Source organism: Siniperca chuatsi, linkage group LG21 (assembly GCF_020085105.1).
Source record: "Siniperca chuatsi isolate FFG_IHB_CAS linkage group LG21, ASM2008510v1, whole genome shotgun sequence".
Lineage (NCBI taxonomy): Eukaryota > Metazoa > Chordata > Actinopteri > Centrarchiformes > Sinipercidae > Siniperca > Siniperca chuatsi.
In genome coordinates, this window is record NC_058062.1 from 24217652 (window position 1) to 24242300 (window position 24649).

The 24649-nt window shown below is 45.7% G+C and overlaps 1 protein-coding gene across 6 annotated transcripts in view; it reads right to left on the bottom strand.

Moving 5' to 3' along the window:
• si:dkeyp-72e1.9 (syntaxin-binding protein 4) overlaps positions 1–24649 on the bottom strand; it is a 138138-nt gene that overhangs the window by 79944 nt on the left and 33545 nt on the right. Inside the window, exon 1 of one of the 6 annotated variants that reach the window (XM_044182693.1) lies at positions 8309–8416. The exons of 2 other annotated variants lie outside the window; for them this stretch is intronic. In XM_044182693.1, coding sequence (XP_044038628.1) covers positions 8309–8394 — 86 coding nt within the window. In that variant the 5' untranslated portion in view covers positions 8395–8416. Of the gene's footprint in view, positions 1–5365; positions 5845–8308; positions 8417–24649 lie in introns of those variants that run through there. 3 more of the 6 variants (XM_044182691.1, XM_044182694.1, XM_044182696.1) reach the window with 3 other exon arrangements.

The window sequence follows — 24649 nt, forward strand, 5'->3', positions numbered from 1 at the left end:
GTCCAAACTACTAGTTCCTATATGGAGCTAATTTAATTATGGTAGTATACAATGTCTGAATATGAATGAATACATCTTGTCTGTAGGCATACTGATGAATATTTCATGTATGTACACAAAGCTGATATATAAGCACTGCCTCACCCTGTCACAATTAATGTTAATGTTATAACCCCAGTTTGATTACTACTACCTCTCCATTTACCCCAAACAGAGAAGATGAAAAAAAACAGACGCTATCCCCTGCAAAGCTTCCAGGTAATAAGTTAAGATAACAGAATCTCAATGCAAAACCAAGTCAAAGTATTCAAGATGAAAAGATGCAAACGAAACCAACACTATCTTCCTGCGGAACAACTGGCAACAATAAGCTGCTGAGCTTTTTTCTGTACAAAAATCTAATGAAGATTCTGTCCTCTCATAAAAAACAAAAGGCATTGGTCGTTTGTTCATACAGCATCTGTTACCAGCATGGATGGATGGGCATACAAACGTTTTGCCCAACAGGTGAAGGATCTTGCCCTAACCTTTGCCAAGTAGTTTAAGTTGCCTACACTGAATCGAGTGCTGAACAGATTTAGTATTGCACTCCCATAACATTGTTGGATCCACGATGGACAGTTTAAAAATAGCAATCAAATTCGATGCAGCAGAAGCAGAGATTTAATGTTTTTTCTTCTTTTTTTTTTTTAAATTCTCTGCATTGTTCTTCCTTGTCAAAACCAGTCGCCTACATTACCCACAGTGCAACTCAACACCTGACAGTTGGGTTGGAGATTCAGCTGTGTTATGCTTGTAGTATGCTAGCCTCTAGCCTGCAGCAGAGATGAGGAGCGGGCTACAGAGGTCTGGTAAGCTCATTTCTCTCTTCACACCTTAAAAAGGAGCTGTAAGCGACATTCACTGCCACTAGATGTCGCACTAGAGCTCCAGCATCTCAGACCAAAACAAACGGGTGCTACGGCACACCAGACTCCAAACAGTAAGATCTTTTTGGTTAACCAGAAACAGACGTTATATCGCTCTCGCTAGCTACCAGACTCCATTGAAAAAAACAATAATTTTACCTCGTGTTAAACACACTTCATTCAAACTGGACAGAAACAAAATAAAACTCACCAAAACCGTCTTTGTTAGTCTTTCCACTGTTACAACAATCGGCTGAAATAAACCCTTCATTCACAGCGTTAGATGAGAAAAGAACCAGCTGTTATATCGCTGTCCTCACAGCCAGCAGCTTCACAGGAGGGACTCATGTGGCTTTATACAACTTTTTTCACATATGCAGTAGAGCTCCCCAACGCCTGGAAACACAGTGGAGTTCCCCTTTAACCTCAAGCTACAAGATCATCAAAATTGACAAACAAACCTATTTTGTGATCCAGGTATGAGGACTTGTTGAAAAGAGGTAGATCCATAAGGCCCTTTGCTCCAGCCAACAAAGAGGAGGACGACGATGGGACACAGAGCAAGGTTGCTGTCTCCCTTGCCTCCTACTATTTATATGAAAGACTGTCAAAGACTGTCCTGAGAGTCTGTCCTCACAAGAAAAATGACAGCTTTGAAAATCTGATCAAACACTGAAAATGGCCTATATTTGTTTTTCTTGTGGTTGTGTGAATAAATACTATTGGCTCGGAGGAGAAAAGATGGAAGATGCATGCCGTTGTTATGTGACCTTTAAAAAGGATTCGGTAGGAGGAGGGTGAATGGTTGGGTGTCCAACCTTGACTGTTGACTGGAGATGGGATGTGAACCACAGTCTCCTATCAACAGTCAAGGTTGGTTTCTTTTAACCATGACCTCGTTTTTTCCCTTAACCAAGTACTTTTAACTGCGTTTTCAACAGCATACACAGAACAACATTGTTATTCATATGAAGTTGCGTTTGTGTCCAGAAAGATATCTGGCTCTTCAGCTGCTGAACGCTGCAACATGTTCACAGCTAGTCTGCCTGTGACGGTGTGCTGTTTGCTGAGCAGTGGTGGTGGTGAGAGAGATGTCTGCAGGATGGAAAAGAGCTGGTGATCATCTATGGGTTCGTCACTATGACGACACCTTTCACATTCACGTCATTTGATCTATTGTTAATTTATAATATTAAATCAAATATGAAATCATTAAACTATAGAAAAACTCTTATTAATCTTATTTTCAGTGGGTCATCTGATCTGTAACAATTTTGGCAAGCACTGACACACAATGTCGCCCTGCTCAGAGGGGCACCAGATGGTTTTGGAAGTGTTTTGGAAGGCGATGACAAGCGCCCTGTTCTGTCGCACAGGAAGACTTATGAGGTCCTGACATCCTCTGCACAGTCTGAGCTGTAGTCTTCAGGCTGATGCTACATCGTGCATGCAAGAGGACAAAATTACTGAAGGCCCATCAATATGATGTCATTTACTGTGTTTTTATTGTCTCATAGTTGTGGTGATCATTCTTTATGTCTTGTAGGTTTTGAGGTTGTCCCCATTTTCTTATCTTCCTTTTTCTTAGTGTAAGGTTTTAAACCCTGGATGCACATAAAATTCCCCTTAATTTAATAATTCAAACTGATTTATAGATATGTACATTTAAATTCTTTACACGGTTAAGTAGCATTGCAATAGTCATTTTTCATAGCTGTGGCTCTAAATAACTAGTTAATTTTAGGGACAGTTTGCAGATTTGCACTTTAAGATACTGGAAGATATTTAGATTTGAACTGAACATTGATATTGGTCTGATAAATGATGACTTTGAACTGCAGATGTTAATTATGTCAGGTGACCCTTTCTGCTTTGGTTCTTTGGATACAGGTATATAAACTAAGCCACAGGGAATCAGCAACAGTTGAGTGAGCTGGAATAAAACAACAAAGTTAAGTCACTAAAAAGCATCTTGGTCAGTGCTCACACACTGTACTGTGGGTAATCTCTAGCAGAGGAGTGTGGAGGTGAGTGTGGTTTAGAGTGAGCTGCAGAGAGGGAGAGGTGGGGGAGTGGAGAAACAGAAATTACTGTAGTCTTACGTGACGGTGCTGCACAAGAACTGCCCACTGTGGCTTTGCCCAATTTCCCTCTTTCCTAATCCATCTAACATTGGCTCAAGCAGCAATTAAAGAACATCTATTTGCTCAGACTGTACACTACCAAAGATGGTGCAAAATACTGGAGATTAACGAGATCAACCAGTGCGCACTTATCTGCCATTCGGAAATGGAACAATGTCTTCTCAGCAATGGAACTTACAGTTCCCTGTCTGGTTGCCACCCGAACGACAAGGAGGATTATGAATATTTCAGCTGCAGAGGGCTCATCAGTAGCAACCTGACACTCCCACTGCTGTCAGTGAAACAATGAGGCAAACTGTGGGCACACTGAGCTTCAAATGACAACGCTCATGACTGAAAGCACAGTCTAAAATCTTAACTCAAGGTGCTCCAACTAGCTTTTTACTGCACATTCACAGGCTTCATCGGTCGCTTCATAACAGGTGGGCGAGGGGGGGTCTCGTGACCGAAGTTTCATACTTTGGTTATACGATAATCAAAACTGAGTCACCTCCATGACAGTAGAGCAATCTCCTCGCTGATGAAGACTGTGAGATGCAGATGAAAGCTCCAGATAAAAGCTGGCAAGTGGGTCTTGAGTGCAGTATTTTTTGTTACAGTTTGAAAGGTCAAGAATGAACTTTTCATGATTTTGTTTACATCTTTTAAATTAAATACATTGCATGTATTTTGAAGGCCTAAAAACCAGGTTTTATGCGTTTGCCACTGGAAAAAAGCTTATGGAAAACCTTTTTTTTTAAACTGCATTGTTTACATCATCTTCAGACATCTCGTTCTCCTGTTACAGGTCATTAACACCACCATCAACACTACAACTAGGGCCAGTCAGCAGACGTACACTGCATAGATCACATCACTCCTGTGCTGGAGACATGAATGTCATCCTCGTGAGGTAGAGCATCCAAACCCTGCTCTACACCGCCACAATACAGTCTAAATGTCCTGGTCAAATATCAGATTCACTGACGATTGATTTATAAAAAGAGGTTCCGAGATGAACTGAGGCACAGCCAGTAAAACTGGGGGAATCTCTCTTACTGTACTGAACATGAGTCTTGCTGTTTGAGTCGCATAACTTTTTCAGAGCTAAATATGTACACTATTATGAAGCACAATAAAGATTTCCTTTGCCAAATGTGAGACTCTCTGCCCCTCATCCAGCGGTGCGAGTCCTCTCTGAGGACACCTCCCGCTGTCTTCAGGATGAGTGGTAAACACAAAGATGAGCCAAGACTTCCTCCCTAATTCTTTTTTAAAAGTTGGGTTCTGGCTCGGCCTAACGTTCCAGTTACAAGTTGTAGTGGGTTATCATTGTTACACTGTTATGTGCTGGCCTAGAATATTGTCATGGGCTCAGCATTCCAAATGCCTCCATTAGGGAACATAGTGTATTTCACAAAACGACAATAGAAATTCTGTGGCACACAAAGAATGACTGAATCAAGTTTTTTATAGATTTCATTGAGAAATGTTGACCATTAGGTAATCATACCATATACGTTGAAATCATGTGTCCCAGGCAGCTGGTTGGCTCTGGCTCAGCATAAGCATAATTATTTTTTCATACAACATCAATATGTTTTCAGTCAATTGTCAAGCAAAACTGCCAAACATTTGATGGTTCCAGCTTCTCAAATGTGGGAACTAGCTGCTTGTCTTTTATTATGTCTTTTGGATTGTTGCTCAGACAAAAGACATGGCATCACCATGACTCCTGGAAATTTGACATTTGTTTTATAGACCAAATGATTAATGGAGAAAATAAAGGCCATGGTTAATTGATAATGAAAATAATCATTAGCTGCAGCCCTGATGAAGCCTGGCCATCATTTATAACACGCATGCTATTTTGTGCTGATACAGCCAGCTTTACACATTTTCTGGTGCTACTAAGGATTGAAATAAAACATGTAGAGGCACAATCTGAAATCCGGAAAACTTCACAGGTTCGCCATCAAACTGAACAATGGAAGCTGCTGAACGATGAGTGACATAACAGGAAGCCAGAGGTGAGTCCTGAGCCATCACTAATCATTAGGACGCTCGCTGTTAACGCACACCGTTAGACGAACTTTTTTAGAAATGATTATTGCGAAGGCGAAGCAGATACAACCGGCAGACAGGTCTGAGGAATGTTACCGACCAGCAGCGGGGAGCCAGCTTTCACCGTGCTCCTCTTACAGCTCCGAACCCCGACACATGTCCACATGTCCACATGTCCACCGGAGGACGGGTTACCTGTGTCGCACGAGCCCCTCTCCAGTTCACAGAAGCGTCACCACGACATGCACTCAACACGCTACACGAGCGTACCTGCTGATGATGACAGCTCCTTTAAACATGACTGAAAAGGTTGGCATTGTGACATGGAGCCCGCGTCTCCGTCCTGGCGCTCGGTCGCTCGGTCGCTCGGAGCTCCCAGCCCGTCAGCCGTCAGCCGTCAGCCGCATGATGGAGCGCCTGCACGGGCAGCCTCTAATTCCAGACCACACTGTCCGCTGCAAACATCTCCACCTTCATCCACACATTTAATCTCTTACGTAACTACAGTCGCCAGAAATGTTGCAGAAAGCACTGAGGCTGGAAGTGATTTTTGCCAGGCTTATCTCCCACGCTTTCCCGCCTACCTGTCCTCTCTCTCTGCCTGTTGGACTGGAGCTGAGCAAAGCCTGTCCATTCAGAAGATTACTGCTGTTAATTATTGATTAGACTGTTCATCCTTTCCTTAGTTACAGTACGTATGTGGAATATTTCACGAGCTTGTAAAACTATATCTAGGTGGGCTTATTGGACACTGTTGCAGGCAATTGTTTTTATCTAAACTTACATTTTTAAATATTTAACATCTAGACTTGACTTAGAAAAATAAAACCCCCAGGCACAGAGATAAAGGACACCGTACACTGTGCCCACAGTTGTGAATAAAATATTTCCTCTGCCACCCCACTACACTCACAAGGTTCAGTCAGAGAATTAAAACAGAGTAGGAGGGGCTTAGCCTTTAAACACATTAATGCATAAGTGCCCTGCTCTCCATTTAGAAAAAGCTATTTAATCCTCAGCTGACAGCCATTAGCATTAGTCATTTGTCATTCAAGCCTCTGAGCGTCTGTGTTTTACTATCAATTAGTTTTCATTGTTAATCAGTCCATTGATCATTTTGATGAATACATTAACAAGTTATCCATCCATCCATTTTCTACCGCTTGGTCCCCGTTAGGGGGTCGCGGGTGACTGGAGCCTATCCCAGTGACTTCGGGCCTTAGGCAGGGCACACCCTGGACAGTGGCCAACTCGTCGCAGGGCGAACACAGACACAGACAAGGACAGACAACCATTCACTCACACATTCATTCAATACGGGCAATTTAGAGTTATCAATTAACCTACACATGCATGTCTTTGGACGGTGGGAGGAAGCCGGAGAACCCGGAGAGAACCCACGGTAACACGGGGAGGACATGCAGACTCCACCCAGAGAGATTGTGTGATGTTGGTCCGGTCCGGGAATCGAACCCACGAACCCACGATCTCCTTATTGGGAGGCAGGAGCTGTAGCCGCTCTGCCACCGTGCACCCCATTAACAAGTTATTTTATACATTAAAAAAGATCAAAGTTAACCTTGCAGTAAGTAGTAAGTGGTGCTGATTATGTTTGTTATGCCAAATCTGGCTCAGCCTTGCAATCCTCTCCAAGTTGCTGGAGTTAATAATCTCATAAAATAATTCCATGCAACTACTTAGAGCAGTGGTTCCCAACCTTGGGATTGGGAGCCCCAAGGGGGCACAAGACAACTCTGAGAGGCCGTGAGATTATTAACAGGATAGGAAAGCAGAAAGGCAAAAAAACTGTTCTGCCACCTTGAGCAAGAAACTGCTCCCGATGGGCAGGCCAGCGCCTGGCATGGCAGTTCTGTCGCCATAGGTGTAACTATGGCAACAGAAGCTGTGTGACAGTGTGTGTTAATGAGAGGCAAATTGTAAAGCACTTAGTCTGTTAAGGTAGAAAAGTGCTATAAAGGTGCAGTCTATTTACAGTTACCATAGACTTGGCAAAGCAAGTGCTGGGCAAATGGCAGGGAAACACCCACCACACAGACAGGGTCAACACACAGACAGGGCCGACACACACACAGACAGGGCCAACACACACACACAGACAGGGTCAACACACACACACAGACAGGGTCAACACACACACACAGACAGGGTCAACACACACACAGACAGGGTCAACACACAGACAGGGCCAACACACAGACAGGGTCAACACACACACACAGACAGGGCCAACACACACACAGACAGGGCCAACACACACACAGACAGGGCCAACACACAGACAGGGCCAACACACACACAGACAGGGCCAACACACACACAGACAGGGCTAACACACAGACAGGGCCAACACACAGACAGGGTCAACACACAGACAGGGTCAACACACACACAGACAGGGTCAACACACAGACAGGGCCAACACACAGACAGGGCCAACACACACACAGACAGGGTCAACACACACACACAGACAGGGCCAACACACACACAGACAGGGCCAACACACAGACAGGGCCAACACACACACAGACAGGGCCAACACACAGACAGGGCCAACACACAGACAGGGTCAACACACAGACAGGGTCAACGCACACACAGACAGGGTCGACACACAGACAGGGCCTTACAAAATTTTAAATCCAGTTTTATGTCAATATAAGGTATAAGGTTTACTTTCCACTATATTTTCTAGGTGGTGTTGCTCACCTGCCTTAAAGAGGTGCTTAAATGTTAAGAACTGAATCAATCTGGGTTTCTGTGGAGTTTAGAGTTACATGATGCTGCTTCAGAGGCTTTTCCAAAAAGACAAACAAACACACATTCTTATTCATCAATCTAATACAATACAATAAGTTCTACACACTGTTTTAGTAAAAGTGAGAAACATTGAAAAATAAAGTTACTGAATATTCACAAAATATCATCTACTTTACAACTTTAATGCACAATCAATATCAGCCTGAGCCTACATACAACACCTCTGGATGCAGGGGTAGGTCCATGCAGACTAAACATTCATTTGGTACAAACACAATAACCAATATTTTTTACTACCAAGCTAAATACATGTGAAAATTTCCTAGAATACCACATCAGCTCAGTGCAGCCTCATAATCCCTGGCATGCAGGCACAAGAAATATCTGCCAGTAAACTCGGTTTAACTGACTGTGAAACAGTTGAAAACATACCTGGCAAAACCTAGAGGCACTTTCAACCTTTGGAACATGTCTGTTTTTGTGGAAAAGCCAGGATATCTGAGTCTTGCTGTTAACATTGGCTCTGCATATTCCCTGCCACGATGCACTGCGGCTGCCAAGCAGATACTGTATGAAGGGTGCCAATTGATGAGGAGATGATAAGCTTATGGCAAAAGGATAATACACACAAATCCATATGGCTCAAAGCTGTGCTAAATATAGGCCTTTATGTGAGGGCTACTCAATTACTCCAGTCAGCACAGATTATACTACATTTCTCCAAACTATACACACACATTATAGGAGGGGTGGCTGTGGCTTAGAGGTAGGCTGTGGCATGTGAGTGTGTGTGACTGATTAGTTTCTTTCTAGCCTCTGCCATCAGTGTATGAATGGGGAGAATGTTGACAAGTAAAGCACTTTGAGTGGTCGGACGACTAGAAAGGGGCTATATAAATGCTGTCCATTTAACATTATAGCCTACTATTTCATATTTTACAAATACTTTTACTTGTTCTGTATTTTTAGAAATACAAGAACTAACAGCTGTTAGTGAAATTCTATTCTAGTGTGTGAAATTTAATTCATGCCTTTAAAGCTGCATTAACTGACTGCTTATGGCTTTATGGTGAAAGTGTTATCAAACACTTGGTTATTTACACATCCAGTAGACATGGAGCAACATTAGCATTCATCGCATTTCTGGCGACAGAACAATACATTTTTGACTGGAAACCAAAACGATGAGCTAAAAGAGGTAAAAATAAAAAGCTCCATAGAACTGAGGAGAAATGCAGAGTCGTTGACAGTTCTCTGTGGGTTTATTACTATGAGCAACAGCTTTCACATTACATTTCATTTGATCTATTGTTAATATAAAATATTGATTAGTACAGCTCTAAAGAAAAGAAAAATGTTTCTTGTCCAGGTCAAGTCTGTCCCTCCAGAGGGCCAGCAAGCTGTGTTGACAAAATGGTGCCTCCTTATCCACCGGGAGAGGATTTCCTCCAAAGTAATTTTTCACCACTGGAGGTCATGTCGTATTTTGAAACTGAAAGAAAAAGCTTCGAAAGGTTGCAACTCTGTGTTTGAAAGCTTGAAATCTAATAAAAAAGGTTTTGCAAGATTGAAACTAAATTTTGAAGGCCTGCATAATGTTTTGATAGGCTGAACAGGTGTGGAAGAAATTTATGGGTAAGAATAATTTCTAATTTTGAGCTTGACATGTTGTTGACCTGAGATGCCTCAGTGCCCTTCAGATTAGGTATGTTTTATGTTAGGAAGCGCCAGCATGTCCAGAGCTACAGATAAGATGGACCTCGGAGAGTTTCCAGGCTCCCTTGATAATAATGAGCCGAGACACACTTTGACATTGACTTAATGTTACCCATTTGTTACCCAAATTGCTTTTCTTTCTCCCTCCTAGATGATATAAGACTAGGTTTTATCCATTGTGACTGAGTTTTTGTTATGTCTGTGTCCATGCATACATGCTGTACCAAGATCTTCTGTTGACAGATATGTGCTCATCGAGTATATTCTTTTATTCATCAGTTGAGTAGAGCCCGACCAATATTGGTCTATTGCAGTAGTGTCACTACAAAGCTTAGCCAGCAGAGTGCACTGTCACTACAGTGGCAGGCAGTATAAAATGAGAGAGAAGCGGCAACTCTCAAGAACTCACATCATACCAGTAAAATACAGCTGGTGTCAGGAAATGTAACAGCCAGGTCACTAAAACTATGAACTCTCAGCGCCGCGCAGCACAAGCGGTGAGTTCACGGTAAGCTGCTAACTAGTTTGTGTAATACATTGCTTCAAAGTTAATAAATAATGAACCCAAATTTTCCCCTTTCAATATTACTGTAATATAACCCTGTCCCTGACAACCATCACGTCACTCATGCTCATCACAACTGTTTGCTGTGTTAGCGAGGCAGCTAGCCAGCTATAGTTTGTCAGTCAGTAGCAGACTGAAAGGTTAGCGTCAGAGCATCTCTTCATCATTCTGCAGCTCAGCAGACGACGGTGCGGAGGTGGTTTGAGTCTGTTGTTACCTTGTTGGTGAGATGCTGGAAAGTAAATAAATAACGTCAGAAGCCGATTTTTAAGCGGAAACATTGAATGTTTATAGCAGAGGCGCTGCTTATCTCCTGACTCGGCAGCAAACCGTGAGTTAATGTTTGTAACCATTACATTAACAGCCAAATATTGCTACAGAGTTTCTGATAGTAGTTCAATCCTTTGAAATAATGGTTCAGAATCAGAACAAAGCTGTAGCATGAATCTCAGAGCTTGATAGAGTAAGTTAAGAGAATATGTGGTTTAGTAGAGAGCAGTGGTGGAATGTAACTAAGTACATTTGGTAGTACTGTACTTCAGTACAATTTAGAGGTACTTGTACTTTACTTGAGTATTTCCATGGCATTTTCTGCTACTTCAGCAATTGACTGATACTGAACATACAGTATTGATGTTTGCAATTAATTTTATTTATTTATTTTCTCAGTGTTCATTTCTAGAATTGGTTGACAATGTATATGTTAAACTATTTAACGATAAAGAATATTTAACTTAACAGCTCAAAAATTCACTATATCGGCTGCCATATCAGTAAGCGGTGAATGCTTTCCCTCTAAAATCAGTTTCTGTCATAGTTAGCCACTATGCCCCCGATCCCTTTGTCCTCTTCTGTATCTGCCTTCCCCTGTGTTTCCTGGCGGTCCCCTGTCCGTCTTGTGTGTGTGTGTGTGTGTGTGTGTGTCTGGGTTCTGGGCTGGTTTCCAGATCTCCCGGCTGCTATTGATTACTGGCACACCTGATCATCATCATCATCATCAACCACCACAGTTATCTACCGGGCTCATCCACACTTCCAGCGCCAGATCGTCTTCGTACCCAGTACGCGCTATACGTAACGGCTCAAGTAAGATACCTTTTGAAGTTTGTCTGTACTTACCTTATGGTAACATTGTCTGTCTGCGTTGTAGACCTCTGTGCTGCCGGTGATCACTTCCCTGTGCCACGGCCATCGGACTCTAGTCTCAGTCTCAGCGTGTCTTCACCCGATCAGCCCAGCCTTCAACCACGCCAGCCAGTCCAGAACCCGCTTCCCTGGTCTCCGCTCAACGCGCCACTCTCCAGCCTCCGTCCAGTCCGGTCGAACTCTCCGTGCTACAACGCACTTCACCAGACACGCCGCGATCTCCTGATCTTTCCACACAATAAAACTGTTCAGACCTTGATCAGCTCTGTCCGTGTGTCCTGCTTTTGGGTGCCAAGTTCGTTCCACATAACAGAACGATCTGGCCAGCATGGACCCAGCAGGCACTCTCCCGGAGGAAGTTCCCCTCCACCAGGCGATAACAGGCCAAGGGATTCTTCTGGGACAACATGAGCAGATGATCCGTACCCTCGCCGACAGCAATCAGGCCATGTTGACCCAGCTCACGCAGTTGACTCAGCAGGTGTCCAGACTCGCCATCCAACTCTCCGCTACAACCTCGACTCCGTCAGCGTCGCACGCGCCACCAGCGGAGTCTCCGGTGACGCCCCCTACTCCTCCCTTCCGGGAATCCCACACCGCCGATCCCGTTCCTTTCTCCGGTGACGTCACAAAGTGTCGGGGTTTCCTGCTGCAGTGCTCTTTGGTGTTCAGCCAGCGCCCGGTCACTTTCTCCTCCGATCAATCTAAAATAAATTACATAGTGGGTTTGTTACGGGACAAGGCATTAACCTGGGCGGAAGCTACTCATGCCCGTCAACCTCTCTCTTCGTTGTCTTTAGTGGAGTTTCTGGAGAGGATGAGAAGGGTTTTTGACCATCCTGATGACGGCGGAAATGCGGGTAAGCGGTTGCTACGGATCCGGCAGAGGAACCGCAGTGTGGCGGATTACGCGGTGGAGTTCCACATCCTAGCCGCAGATTCAGGATGGAATGAGGAGGCACTCATCAGCACGTTCATTGCTGGTCTAAATGACACTCTTAAAGATGAGCTGGCTGCCCGTGAGGAGCCCACGGCGCTGGACGCGTTGGTGACACTTTGCATCCGGATGGACAATCGCATGCGCGAGCGGTCGCTGGAGCGTTCCATCAGTCTACATCCTCTTCCATCTCGCCATGTGGCCACAACCATCCATCCCCGTTCCAGCTTGCCGAGCCCAGCTCCCGCTCCTAAGCCCTTGCCAACCTCAATCGACGCAGAGGGAGAACCGATGCAACTAGGCCGGACCCACTTGACGCCAGAAGAGCGCCGTCGCCGACTTACCGCGGGGGAGTGCCTTTACTGCGGCGACAAGGGGCACTTCCGGGACAAGTGCCTCCGGAGGCCAAAAGAGTAGGCTCACCGGTCGCAGTGGGGGTTCTGGTGAACCACGACAACCCCCGTAACCCAGGTCCACCCAGATTGCAGTTCCCCGCCACTCTCTACTTCCAAGGTGGGTCTCTTCCCTTACAAGCTCTTATAGACTCCGGTGCCGAGGGTAACTTCCTGGACGCGGGTTTGGCCAGAGAGGCTGGTCTCCTCACAGAACCGTTGGAGAGCCCACGTAACGCTGAGGCTCTGGATGGCAAGGTTCTGGCTCGCGTCACTCACCGTACCGTTCCGATATCCCTGGTGCTCTCGGGAAACCATAGGGAAAGGATCCAATTTCAGCTAATCTCGTCCCCCAACACACCATTGGTTCTGGGTTTTCCCTGGTTGCATCTCCATAATCCCCTTATCGACTGGGCCAAGGGGAGAATAGGTAGTTGGAGTCCATTCTGTCATGCTTCTTGCTTGCAATCTGCTCGATCACCACCAGGGAGCAGCCCCTCTTCGACCAAATTGGATCCGCCGGACTTGTCTCTAGTTCCTCCCGAGTACCACGACTTCGGCGAAGTCTTTAGCAAGGATCTAGCCTTGTCCTTACCACCGCATCGTCCATATGACTGCGCCATCGATCTTCTTCCCGGGGCTCCACTGCCAGCTACCCGTCTGTATAATCTGTCACGACCAGAGAGGGAGGCCATGGAGAGATACATCGGGGATTCACTTCGTGCGGGTCTCATTCGGGCATCCTCTTCGGCAGCTGGGGCAGGGTTCTTCTTTGTGACTAAGAAGGACGGGACACTACGCCCCTGCATCGATTACCGTGGGCTAAATCAAATAACCGTAAAGAATAAGTACCCACTGCCACTAATCAACTCTGCGTTCGAGCCTCTTCAGGGGGCCAAGGTGTTTTCCAAACTGGACCTCCGGAACGCTTATCACCTGGTGCGCATCAGGGAGGGGGATGAGTGGAAGACGGCGTTCAACACCCCTCTGGGTCACTTTGAGTATTTAGTGATGCCGTTCGGGCTCACCAACGCCCCAGCGTTTTTCCAGGCTCTGGTGAACGATGTGCTGCGGGATTTCCTTAATCAGTTCATCTTCGTCTACCTGGATGACATACTCATATTCTCCCCGGATCAGTCCAGCCACGTCCTCCACGTTCGACAAGTCCTGCAACGACTTCTGGAGAATAGGTTATTTGTCAAGGCGGAGAAATGTGAGTTTCATGTGCAGTCAGTTGGTTTCCTTGGGTACATTCTAGAGAGTGGACAGATGAGGACCGACCCAGCCAAGACCCAAGCAGTGGCAGAGTGGCCAGTACCTACCACCCGAAAACAGTTACAGCGGTTCTTGGGATTTGCCAACTTCTACCGGCGTTTCATCCGGGACTATAGCCGGGTAGCAGCGCCATTGACCAGACTGACCTCTTCTAAGATCCCGTTCGCATGGACCCGGGAGGCAGAGGTCGCCTGGAACCAATTAAAGGTTCTCTTCACGTCAGCCCCTATCCTCATCCAACCTGATCCCTCCCGACAGTTCACGGTCGAGGTGGACGCCTCGGACATTGGCGTCGGAGCGGTTCTCTCACAACGCTCTCTCTCTGACCAGAAACTGCATCCATGTGCTTTCTTTTCTCGACGACTTTCTCCAGCCGAACGGAATTATGACGTCGGAAACAGAGAACTCCTCGCCGTCAAGCTAGCCCTGGAGGAGTGGCGACACTGGTTGGAGGGAGCGGAGCAGCCTTTTATTGTATGGACTGATCATAGGAATCTAGAGTATATACAGACCGCTAAAAGGTTAAACTCTCGCCAGGCACGTTGGGCCCTGTTTTTTGGCCGTTTCAAGTTTACCCTTACCTACCGTCCAGGATCAAAAAACATCAAGCCGGACGCCCTCTCCCGGCAACATTACACCCTTGAGAGCTCCTCAGTACCAGAGACCATTCTCCCGTCAACTTGTGTGGTGGCCGTCGTCACTTGGGAGATAGAGTCCATCGTGAAAGCAGCTCAGCGTGATCAACCTGATCCCGGGAACGGGCCTCCCAATCGTCTGTTCGTCCCGGACTCAGCCCGCTCCCAGGTACTTCAGTGGGGGCACAACTCACGCTTCGCCTGTCATCCTGGAACCACCCGCACTCTCTCCCTGTTAAGGAGATACTTCTGGTGGACTACCATGGAGGCGGACACCCGGGCTTTTGTCGCAGCTTGTTGCATCTGTGCCCGAGGTAAGGCCTCCCATAGACCACCAGCCGGATTGCTCCGTCCTCTTCCCATTCCCGGTCGGCCATGGTCACACATCGCCCTGGATTTCATCACCGGTCTTCCTCATTCCCATGGTAATACCACCATCCTCACCATTGTGGACCGCTTTTCCAAAGCAGCTCACTTCATAGCTCTCTCCAAACTTCCTTCAGCTCGGGAGACGGCCGACCTCCTGGTAAACCATGTCTTTCGGCTCCATGGTATACCTCTGGACATGGTATCCGACTGAGGGCCCCAATTCATATCCCAAGTATGGAAGGCTTTCTGTCAGGCGCTGGGGGCTACGGCCAGTCTCTCCTCGGGGTTCCATCCTCAAACCAACGGTCAGACCGAGAGGGCCAACCAAGACCTTGAGGCCGCCTTGCGTTGCGTGGTTGCCACCAACCCGTCGACCTGGAGCTCCCACCTCGCCTGGATAGAATACGCTCACAACTCTCTAACCAGTTCTGCCTCTGGTCTCTCTCCTTTCGAGGCATCTCTAGGTTATCAGCCCCCCCTGTTCCCGTCCCAGGAGAGGGAGTTGGCTGTTCCGTCCATTCAACATCATCTTCGCCGCTGCCACAAGATTTGGAGAGAGACCCGAGCTGCACTGTGTCGGTCGGGGGAACGGAATCGACGGATCGCTGACCGACGACGGACCCCAGCACCCACATATGAGCCAGGTCAGAAGGTTTGGCTATCTTCCAAAAATATTCCTTTACACACGGAGTCCAAGAAACTATCTCTCCGCTACATTGGACCCTTCATCATCGAGCAGGTCATTAACCCCTCCGCTGTTAGACTCTGGTTACCTCGATCCATGAAGATCCACCCCACTTTTCATGTGTCTCAACTCAAACCTGTAGCTGTCAGTCATCTGTGCCCTCCAGCCGTTCCCACGCCACCCACCCGGGTCATTGAGGATCATCCTGCGTACACAGTCCGGCGGTTGTTGGATGTTCGCCGGCGAGGTAGGGGGTTCCAGTATCTGGTGGACTGGGAGGGTTATGGCCCCGAGGAGCGGTCCTGGGTTCCCCGTTCCCATATCCTGGATCCACAACTTATTCGGGAGTTCCACCAGGCTCGCCCAGAAGGCTCCGGGAGGGTTGCCAGGAGGCGCCCATTAGAGGGGGGGTACTGTCATAGTTAGCCACTATGCCCCCTGATCCTTTTGTCCTCTTCTGTATCTGCCTTCCCCTGTGTTTCCTGGCGGTCCCCTGTCCGTCTTGTGTGTGTGTGTGTGTCTGGGTTCTGGGCTGGTTTCCAGATCTCCCGGCTGCTATTGATTACCGGCACACCTGATCATCATCATCATCATCAACCACCACAGTTATCTACCGGGCTCATCCACACTTCCAGCGCCAGATCGTCTTCGTACCCAGTACGCGCTATACGTAACGGCTCAAGTAAGATACCTTTTGAAGTTTGTCTGTACTTACCTTATGGTAACATTGTCTGTCTGCGTTGTAGACCTCTGTGCTGCCGGTGATCACTTCCCTGTGCCACGGCCATCGGACTCTAGTCTCAGTCTCAGCGTGTCTTCACCCGATCAGCCCAGCCTTCAACCACGCCAGCCAGTCCAGAACCCGCTTCCCTGGTCTCCGCTCAACGCACCACTCTCCAGCCTCCGTCCAGTCCGGTCGAACTCTCCGTGCTACAACGCACTTCGCCAGACACGCCGCGATCTCCTGATCTTTCCACACAATAAAACTGTTCAGACCTTGATCAGCTCTGTCCGTGTGTCCTGCTTTTGGGTGCCAAGTTCGTTCCACATAACAGTTTCGGTCTCAAAATTCCCATAATGGTCAGGCTCTAGTTGCGAGCTTGCGAGTCACGTGATTTCTGGCAGCGCTGTCTCGCAGCTTGGACTCCGCTCTACTATGACTGGCGCGAACAGGATAAGCAAACGTGATGTTCTCTGGGCTGTCTGGCTTCACATCTGTCCTTTCCCTGCCAGAACCCACCGTGTCTTCATCATCCCCGGAGTCAGAGTCCTGGTCAGAGCCACTGTAAATCACCTCAGTACTGTATATACTCCCGATTATCAAACTGGCCTCCGACAGTCTTGGAGGCTGTGTTTGGTCCCAGTCCAGCCGTGTTCACTGGGAGGCTGCTGAGCCCGGGTTCCGTTGTCAGCTCGCCTGGCTCCGGTTCTGGTGCCCATTCCTGAGCTGCTCCCCGCCAGCATTCCCCGCTGGGTGCCCCCCTCTCCAGGGCTGAAAACCTCTTCCTCCCGGTGGTGCAAAGCTTCTGTGCTAGAGGTGTAAACAGTAACACCAACACTCCCCCAGTGCTCCGATCTCCCAGTACGGGCAGAATCAGCTAATAGGACAGCTAGCTGCACGGCTAACTGAGCGAACTAGCAAACGGCAGCTACAGTTAGCGGTTACTTTAGCAACAAGTAAGCTATCTGTCCATCAGGGAACTCTGTAAATCACCAAGGGTGGAGGCAGAGCAGCCAGAGGACATCAGAGGGAAAACCAGAAAATATTTTCTCCATAACATATGATCCAGTTTCACCGAAATCAGTAAATAAAGTTGTGTTGTATAGTAATTAGTGAGGCCTGGCCCCCAGAAACACTCCACTCTTGTGGTCTGACAAACAGTAAATTCATCAAATTCAGAGCCCCATTTCACTATTTTTGAAGTTATTGTCTGCACACCATTTGACAGTTATCGTAGCCAGCAGTTACGGGATATCTGTCGCAAATTTATTTTATTTAAATGTAAAGCACTTTGAGCTGCATTTTTGTATGAAAGGTGCTATATAAACAAGGTGTATCATTAATATTATTATTAAATTTTTTAAATTTCAGCGGTGAGAACAGCGTTTACATCACCATGACCACATGTCCCATACAAACACAAACAAGTCAAGGGAGATTGATAAGACAGATAACTGATGACTTACATAAAATCATATTGTCAACTGGCCATGGTGGCAATTATTTGTCAACTAGGAAAGCTGCCATGGCTTTTGCCCTGTAGGCCAACCATGTTTTGTCAGCTGACAAATACATGGTTGCTGCCGCTGGCTGACAGATAACACTCCATTTAAAAAGTTTTCCCGGCCATCTGCCTTACGTGTTAAGCGGTGCATTGGCCCACTGAAATGGAGCAGACCCACTGTAGCTGTTATTAGCTGTCAAGGCTTTCGTCATACGGAAGTGGGTGTGGTTTCATCTAAAGTAGGTTGCAAAAACGATAGACGCCTCCAGGATCCCTGCTTTTTTTTTCTGACCGTCTGTTTCAGAGTCATACCAGAGCTGCAACACAGCAGTGCCAGAAATTACATGACTCGCAAGCTCGCAACTGTGTGGGCAGATCTCTGAAAAGTGGGTGCTCTGAAAGAACATTCTGCAATACGAGAGCAAATGTAGTTTCAAAATAAAGATTTGCCCTTTCGAAACTCAAGTTTCAACATTTCAAAACATTTTTCCCCAACATAGGCGCACTCCGGTATCTCACTAAGATGCATTGCTTTTAAAAAATTTAAAAGCCCAATGGATAGTGATCTTAATATCAATAATCTGAATAAAGATAAATGAAGATTTTTAAATTATTTCTCTGCTACTGTACATTCTGGATTGGTTTATGTTCATGTTGTTTTGTATATTGTGTATGTTGATGGCTATTTCTGGTTATTCAACTCATTTCATCTCTCTTGAAACTCATTCTGAATCACTCACATACTACTTTAAAGCGGCACTAATCAATATTTTTACATTAAATGAATATATGTATAATGTGAAAGGTGTCCGATGTAGTGACGAATCCACAGAGAACTATCACCAACTCCATAGTTCCCCTCAGCTCTATGGGGCTTTTTTTAGCCTCTTAGCTCATTGGTTTGGTTTTCTAACCCACAACTCCACTCTCATCAACCTCGTTTCCAGCAGCAGAGGTCGCTGCCAGCTGGTGAACATAGTGGAGAATTTAGCAGCTAAAGAGCAAGATACTTTTCTCAGGAGTTGGAGACCACACCAGAGCTAAAAGGAGAGCAGACACAGATGTTTCTCTGTGTCTGCTGGATGTGCAAATAGGCAACTGTTTGCCTAACTTTGCCAACACGTTCATCATAACAAGGTTGACAATATGTGGCTGTTGTGTTTTCAGTCCTCAAGCGGCCAAAAATGCAATTTATGCAGCTTTAATTTTTACATTTTACTGGTTTTATTTAGTTCAAACATAGTGGTAAACTTTGTTGAATTTTGTAACTGATTCATTTAGGTTTTTAAAAAGCCAAAACCAAACATGGCACATTATTTTATTCGACAGTTTTATTATGTCAGGCTACAGATTTTAGAAGTACAGTTGTTGGGCTGAATCTTGGTTCAGTAGGCGACTTAAACACCATTTCTCAGCCTGATTTCAATACATGGGAAAACTGACAGGGACCATTTTAACTGCACAATGAGTACTTTTAGAACTTTTACTTGTAGTGAAGTATTTTCACAGTGGGGTTGGTGTTAGTACTTTTGCTTAAGTAATGGACCTGAATACTTCTTCCACCTCTGGTTAGCACACCCACAGCCCAACTGCACCTGTGTGTTACCTGCCGAGCCTTCCCTGGGAAGGTAGCCGTGTGGGTACGTTAACCAGCGGAGTTGTGGTGAAAGTCAGCCTTTCCCTGACATTACTTTAGTCAGCCATAAAGTGTGTACATGAGCTCAGGTTGCAGTATAATAATTAGCGGACGACTGTGTGTTGTGTTTGCTGCCACAGAAAATAAATATAAAGTCACTGTTTATGTAACGGTGCTACAGTGGCTTCTTGTACTCAGGTAAAGAGCAAGATACTTTTCTCCGGAGTTGGAGACCACACCAGAGCTAAAAGGAGAGCAGACACAGATGTTTCTCTGTGTCTGCTGGATGTGCAAATAGGCAACTGTTTGCCTAACTTTGCCAACACGTTCATCATAACAAGGTTGACAATATGTGGCTGTTGTGTTTTCAGTCCTCAAGCGGCCAAAAATGCAATTTATGCAGCTTTAATTTTTACATTTTACTGGTTTTATTTAGTTCAAACATAGTGGTAAACTTTGTTGAATTTTGTAACTGATTCATTTAGGTTTTTAAAAAGCCAAAACCAAACATGGCACATTATTTTATTCGACAGTTTTATTATGTCAGGCTACAGATTTTAGAAGTACAGTTGTTGGGCTGAATCTTGGTTCAGTAGGCGACTTAAACACCATTTCTCAGCCTGATTTCAATACATGGGAAAACTGACAGGGACCATTTTAACTTCACAATGAGTACTTTTAGAACTTTTACTTGTAGTGAAGTATTTTCACAGTGGGGTTGGTGTTAGTACTTTTGCTTAAGTAATGGACCTGAATACTTCTTCCACCTCTGGTTAGCACACCCACAGCCCAACTGCACCTGTGTGTTACCTGCCGAGCCTTCCCTGGGAAGGTAGCCGTGTGGGTACGTTAACCAGCGGAGTTGTGGTGAAAGTCAGCCTTTCCCTGACATTACTTTAGTCAGCCATAAAGTGTGTACATGAGCTCAGGTTGCAGTATAATAATTAGCGGACGACTGTGTGTTGTGTTTGCTGCCACAGAAAATAAATATAAAGTCACTGTTTATGTAACGGTGCTACAGTGGCTTCTTGTACTCTTCACAGCAGAGTTGTTCCAGACTGTGAACAGCTAGCTAGTTAGCAGCTTCGAATCAGGCTAATGTCAATTAAAATAGCCGAAAACCGGAGCTCTCCCAAATACATTTTGGAGCTGCAGAGCTGGAACTGCGGATAGAGTAATCAGACCGATCTGATGATTCATCGTGTTCTCTCTTTTTTTCGAATATGATGATATGGTCATCTGCTATATCGCACATTAATTAATATTTGAATATATTCGATATATCGCCTAGCCCTACTACGGTCCAGTACAAGCGCTGAGTAAGTGCACTGAACAAATCAACGATTGGATGTGCCAGAATTTTCTTCAATTAAACAAAGATAAAACTGAAGTAATTATTTTTAGAGCCGAGGAGGAACCATTAAGAGTCAGCACTCAGCTTCAATCAGTAATGTTAAAAACCACAAACCAAGCCAGAAATCTTGGTGCAGTCCTGGACTCTGTGTCTATATGCTGTGTAGTGGCATGTGGACCCAAAAGCAGATGACCAGGAAGCGGTACAAGGGCCAAGTGGTAGACCTCGGGCGGACGGCCTGGGGGCTGGACAGGTGCGGAGCTGAGGACCTTGGGCGGACACCCTGGGGGCTGGACAGGTGCGGAGCTGATCTCATGAGATCTGTGACGAAGATCGACACCATCTGGGGGCCTGGCGGAATGCCGGTGGCAGGTAACTGGAGGCCGGCGGAGAAGGCGGGACCCTTCAGGAGGCCGGAGAACCAGATCAGGGCCCGGCAACAGGACAGCAGGACAGGGAACCGGCGGCGGGACAGCACGACAGTAAGCCGGCGATGGAGAGACTGGTAGAGGAGTTGGCAGAACCAGTAATGTCTGGGAACCCGGAGTCTGCCACTTCAGCAGAAAAGGAGGATACTGCTGCGATCCAGCAGAGAATTCAGTGGCATGCGGCGACCCAGCAGACGTTCTGCAGCGTGCTGCGGTCCAACTGGGGCAGGAGGCGGCTGTGATCCAGCGGCGACAAGGGGTTGGTGCTGCTGCGATCCAGCCGTGAAATGAGGCGACTGTGATCCAGCACGGTGTCCAGAGACAGGGAGCTGCTGCGATCGCAGCAGAGACAGTGAGTGCCGGCTGCAATCCTGCAGAGGCAGGGAGTGCCGGCTGCTGCGATCCAGCAGGGACTGGTCCATGATTGGTTGCGATTTTGTTGTATGTGCTGTGTAGTGGCATGTGGACCCAAAAGCAGATGACCAGGAAGCAGTATCAGGGTGAAGTAGCCGGATGAATATAGTGTTTATTAGAGGTGATGTGTTTTACAGGCAGGTACAGGCAGACCGGTAGGCAGACAGGTGAATAAACGGCAGATAGGTTACCAGCTGGCAGTGGTGGAAGCAGGGAAGTGAGTCCAAGGTGGCAAACAGTTCATTAGGGAGCAGGCAAATTACAAAAATCCAGAATCCAACCAAGGTCCACGGAAGACAAAGAATCCAAAACAAGAACTCACTGTAAAAATGCCAGGGAACTGGGCACTGAAACCAGGTACAACAAAAGGTGCATCAAACACTCACTAGACAGGAACAAAACTCAAGGCAGGAATCACTCAAGGCAGGAACAACAATGACCCAACACTGAACAAAGACAGAGACCCGGACTAAACACCCTAGGTGAGGTGAAACAACGAGACACAGGTTCAAACAATCAAGAAAGGACCAACAATCAATACTGGAGGGAAAGCAAACAAAGACAGGAAGTAAAACCACAAGACACACAAGAGGAGGAACACACTACAAAATAAAACAGAAAGAGACAAAACCTTAAACTACCACACTCAGACCTGAATTTCAACAGCCACATTAAGACAATTACAAAGTCGGCCAACTGCCACCTTAAGAATATATCCAGAATTAAAGGACTTATGTCTCAGCAGGATTTGGAAAAACTTGTCCATGCATTTATCTTCAGTCGACTCGACTACTGTAACGTGTCTTTACAGGTCTCTAAAAAAAGCTGCAGCTGATTCAGAGTTCTGCTGCTCGCGTCCTCACTAAGACCAAGAAAGTGGATCACATCATCACCACAGACACCAGATTTAAACACTCCATATACTGAGAAATACAGAGAGATTTACCTGGCGGTGATGGCTTAATCAGCATTGTGTGAACTTGTTTGGCAACAAGGGCTTGAATGTAACGGACGTTCATTTATATGTAAAAGGACTCTAGCTTTAAATGTCTTTTTATATTGCCCTATGTTTCTTTTATGTTTTATTTAAAGCACTTTGAATTGCCTTGTTGTTGAAATGTGCTATACAAATAAACTTGCCTTGCCGATGAACTTGTTTTAGCTTTGTTTCCACCCACACGCCAATGATTCCTCTACAGCCAGACCAAGGTTTCTGATGTTTACCCAGCTGCTGAGATTAAAAGAAGCTGGAGGCTGCCCAGCCTCTTACCAAACCCAGCAGTCTTGTACTGACTCCAGAAACAGGCTTAGGGAGCACAGATGTAAGCTTGGCTAACACTTGACTGCTATGGTAGCCAACTTGTTGTCACTGCTGTCATCTCATTCGGTAATGCTGGCCTGTTGGACCACACACTGTACATGACAAAAATGCCCCTACATGTACCCTAACAGGAAAATTATTTCTGAACTTGGATGGACACCTGAGAATATGGAATGAAAGTTTGAGAATAGTGAATGAGAATCATGTCCATTCAGCATATTCAGTTTATTTATGTTTTGAGATGTTTTGAGTCCGAATCAAGTCACTTAGTCAGAGTTAGCCAAAAGGCTGTTTTTCATCTGAAGTCCATGGTCAGATGTTACATACAGTAGTCATCATGTTTTCATAACATAATTTTTAATCTTTAGCCTTGGGGAGGATATCAAGTCATCCTAGGTCAAAAGGCTCAAAGACCAAGTGAAGTCATAAGTCATTGCTGTTAAAGTCAAAGTTCAGTTGCAAGTGTTTTTTCAAGTTTGTCAAGTCAAGCCTAAATTCCTCAAATTCATGACTCCTAAAACTCTAAGACCCACAAGCCAGATGAATAAAACTGTAAACAAGCATAAAACAACTAATACACAAATATGCAGACACGTTCTTTTCATCACATTTATAAAATCACCTGGTTCTGTTTCATAAATCTCAATCATTGTGTGCAAGAGCACAAGCCCAATTTCCACTCTCACAGCTAGCCATAAATGGATGCAACGTATCCTCATGCAACGTATCCTCATATATATATCTTACGAAAAGTGATGCACTTTTCGAGCATAATCCTACTTATGTTCAGCAACCAGCAACATGCATACCGGAAATCATGTGACTTAACTTACATGTGTAACTTAAAATAAGTAAGCAAAACTTAAAATAACGTTGACTTTTGGTTTCACACGGGACACGAATCCCGGTCTCCCGAGTAAAAGGCCAGTGTTTTACCCATCCATCCACCCCATCGTGAATTGTATATCAATATGTCTGTCTCCTCCACCACGCATTAAACCTGTCACTGAAAAAAATGGCAGAGAAGAAGTGCAGGTTTTCTAACAGCGACAGAAAAGCTGTCATTATGTGTGGCCATTACACATGGCTGTGGCTATTTAGGCATCAGCAGCATAATCATAGAAATAAACAAAAGAAATCTTGCTGTCTGTTTCTTACTGTCTGCGCATATACTGTATCTCTCCAGCACCAAATGGGAAGCAGCAAACCGGGTAGTTAACCAGCCCATATTTTAGTGAGAAATCTTAATTTTTGAAATGTTTGCCTCTCATTCCCACGGTCTTCTCCCACTAAAATAGCGCAGCTAAACAACAGAGGCTGTTAGCGAGTTGAGGCAACAAAATCCAAAATGTGAAGTACAGAAAGTATGGAAGTACGGAAATACAGTTTATCTTTATGGATTATATTGATGCCAAATTGACAAGAAGACTGTCGACATATGACGCCTTCTATCTTTTGTTTCTAGAGTTATGTGTTTTTGCAGACACGTAAGGAATTGTTCATATGTCATATTTCTTGAAGGGAGTTTGGTGTAATATTTCCTCCAGTTTAATTCAAACTGCTAATACTGTATGTAGCCTATATTTTTTAATGTTTCACCACTTCAGAAACACTAGGTAACTGCTAAAGTATGATAAGGGTGTGTGACATTGACTGCAGATAGTTATTGGTTTGA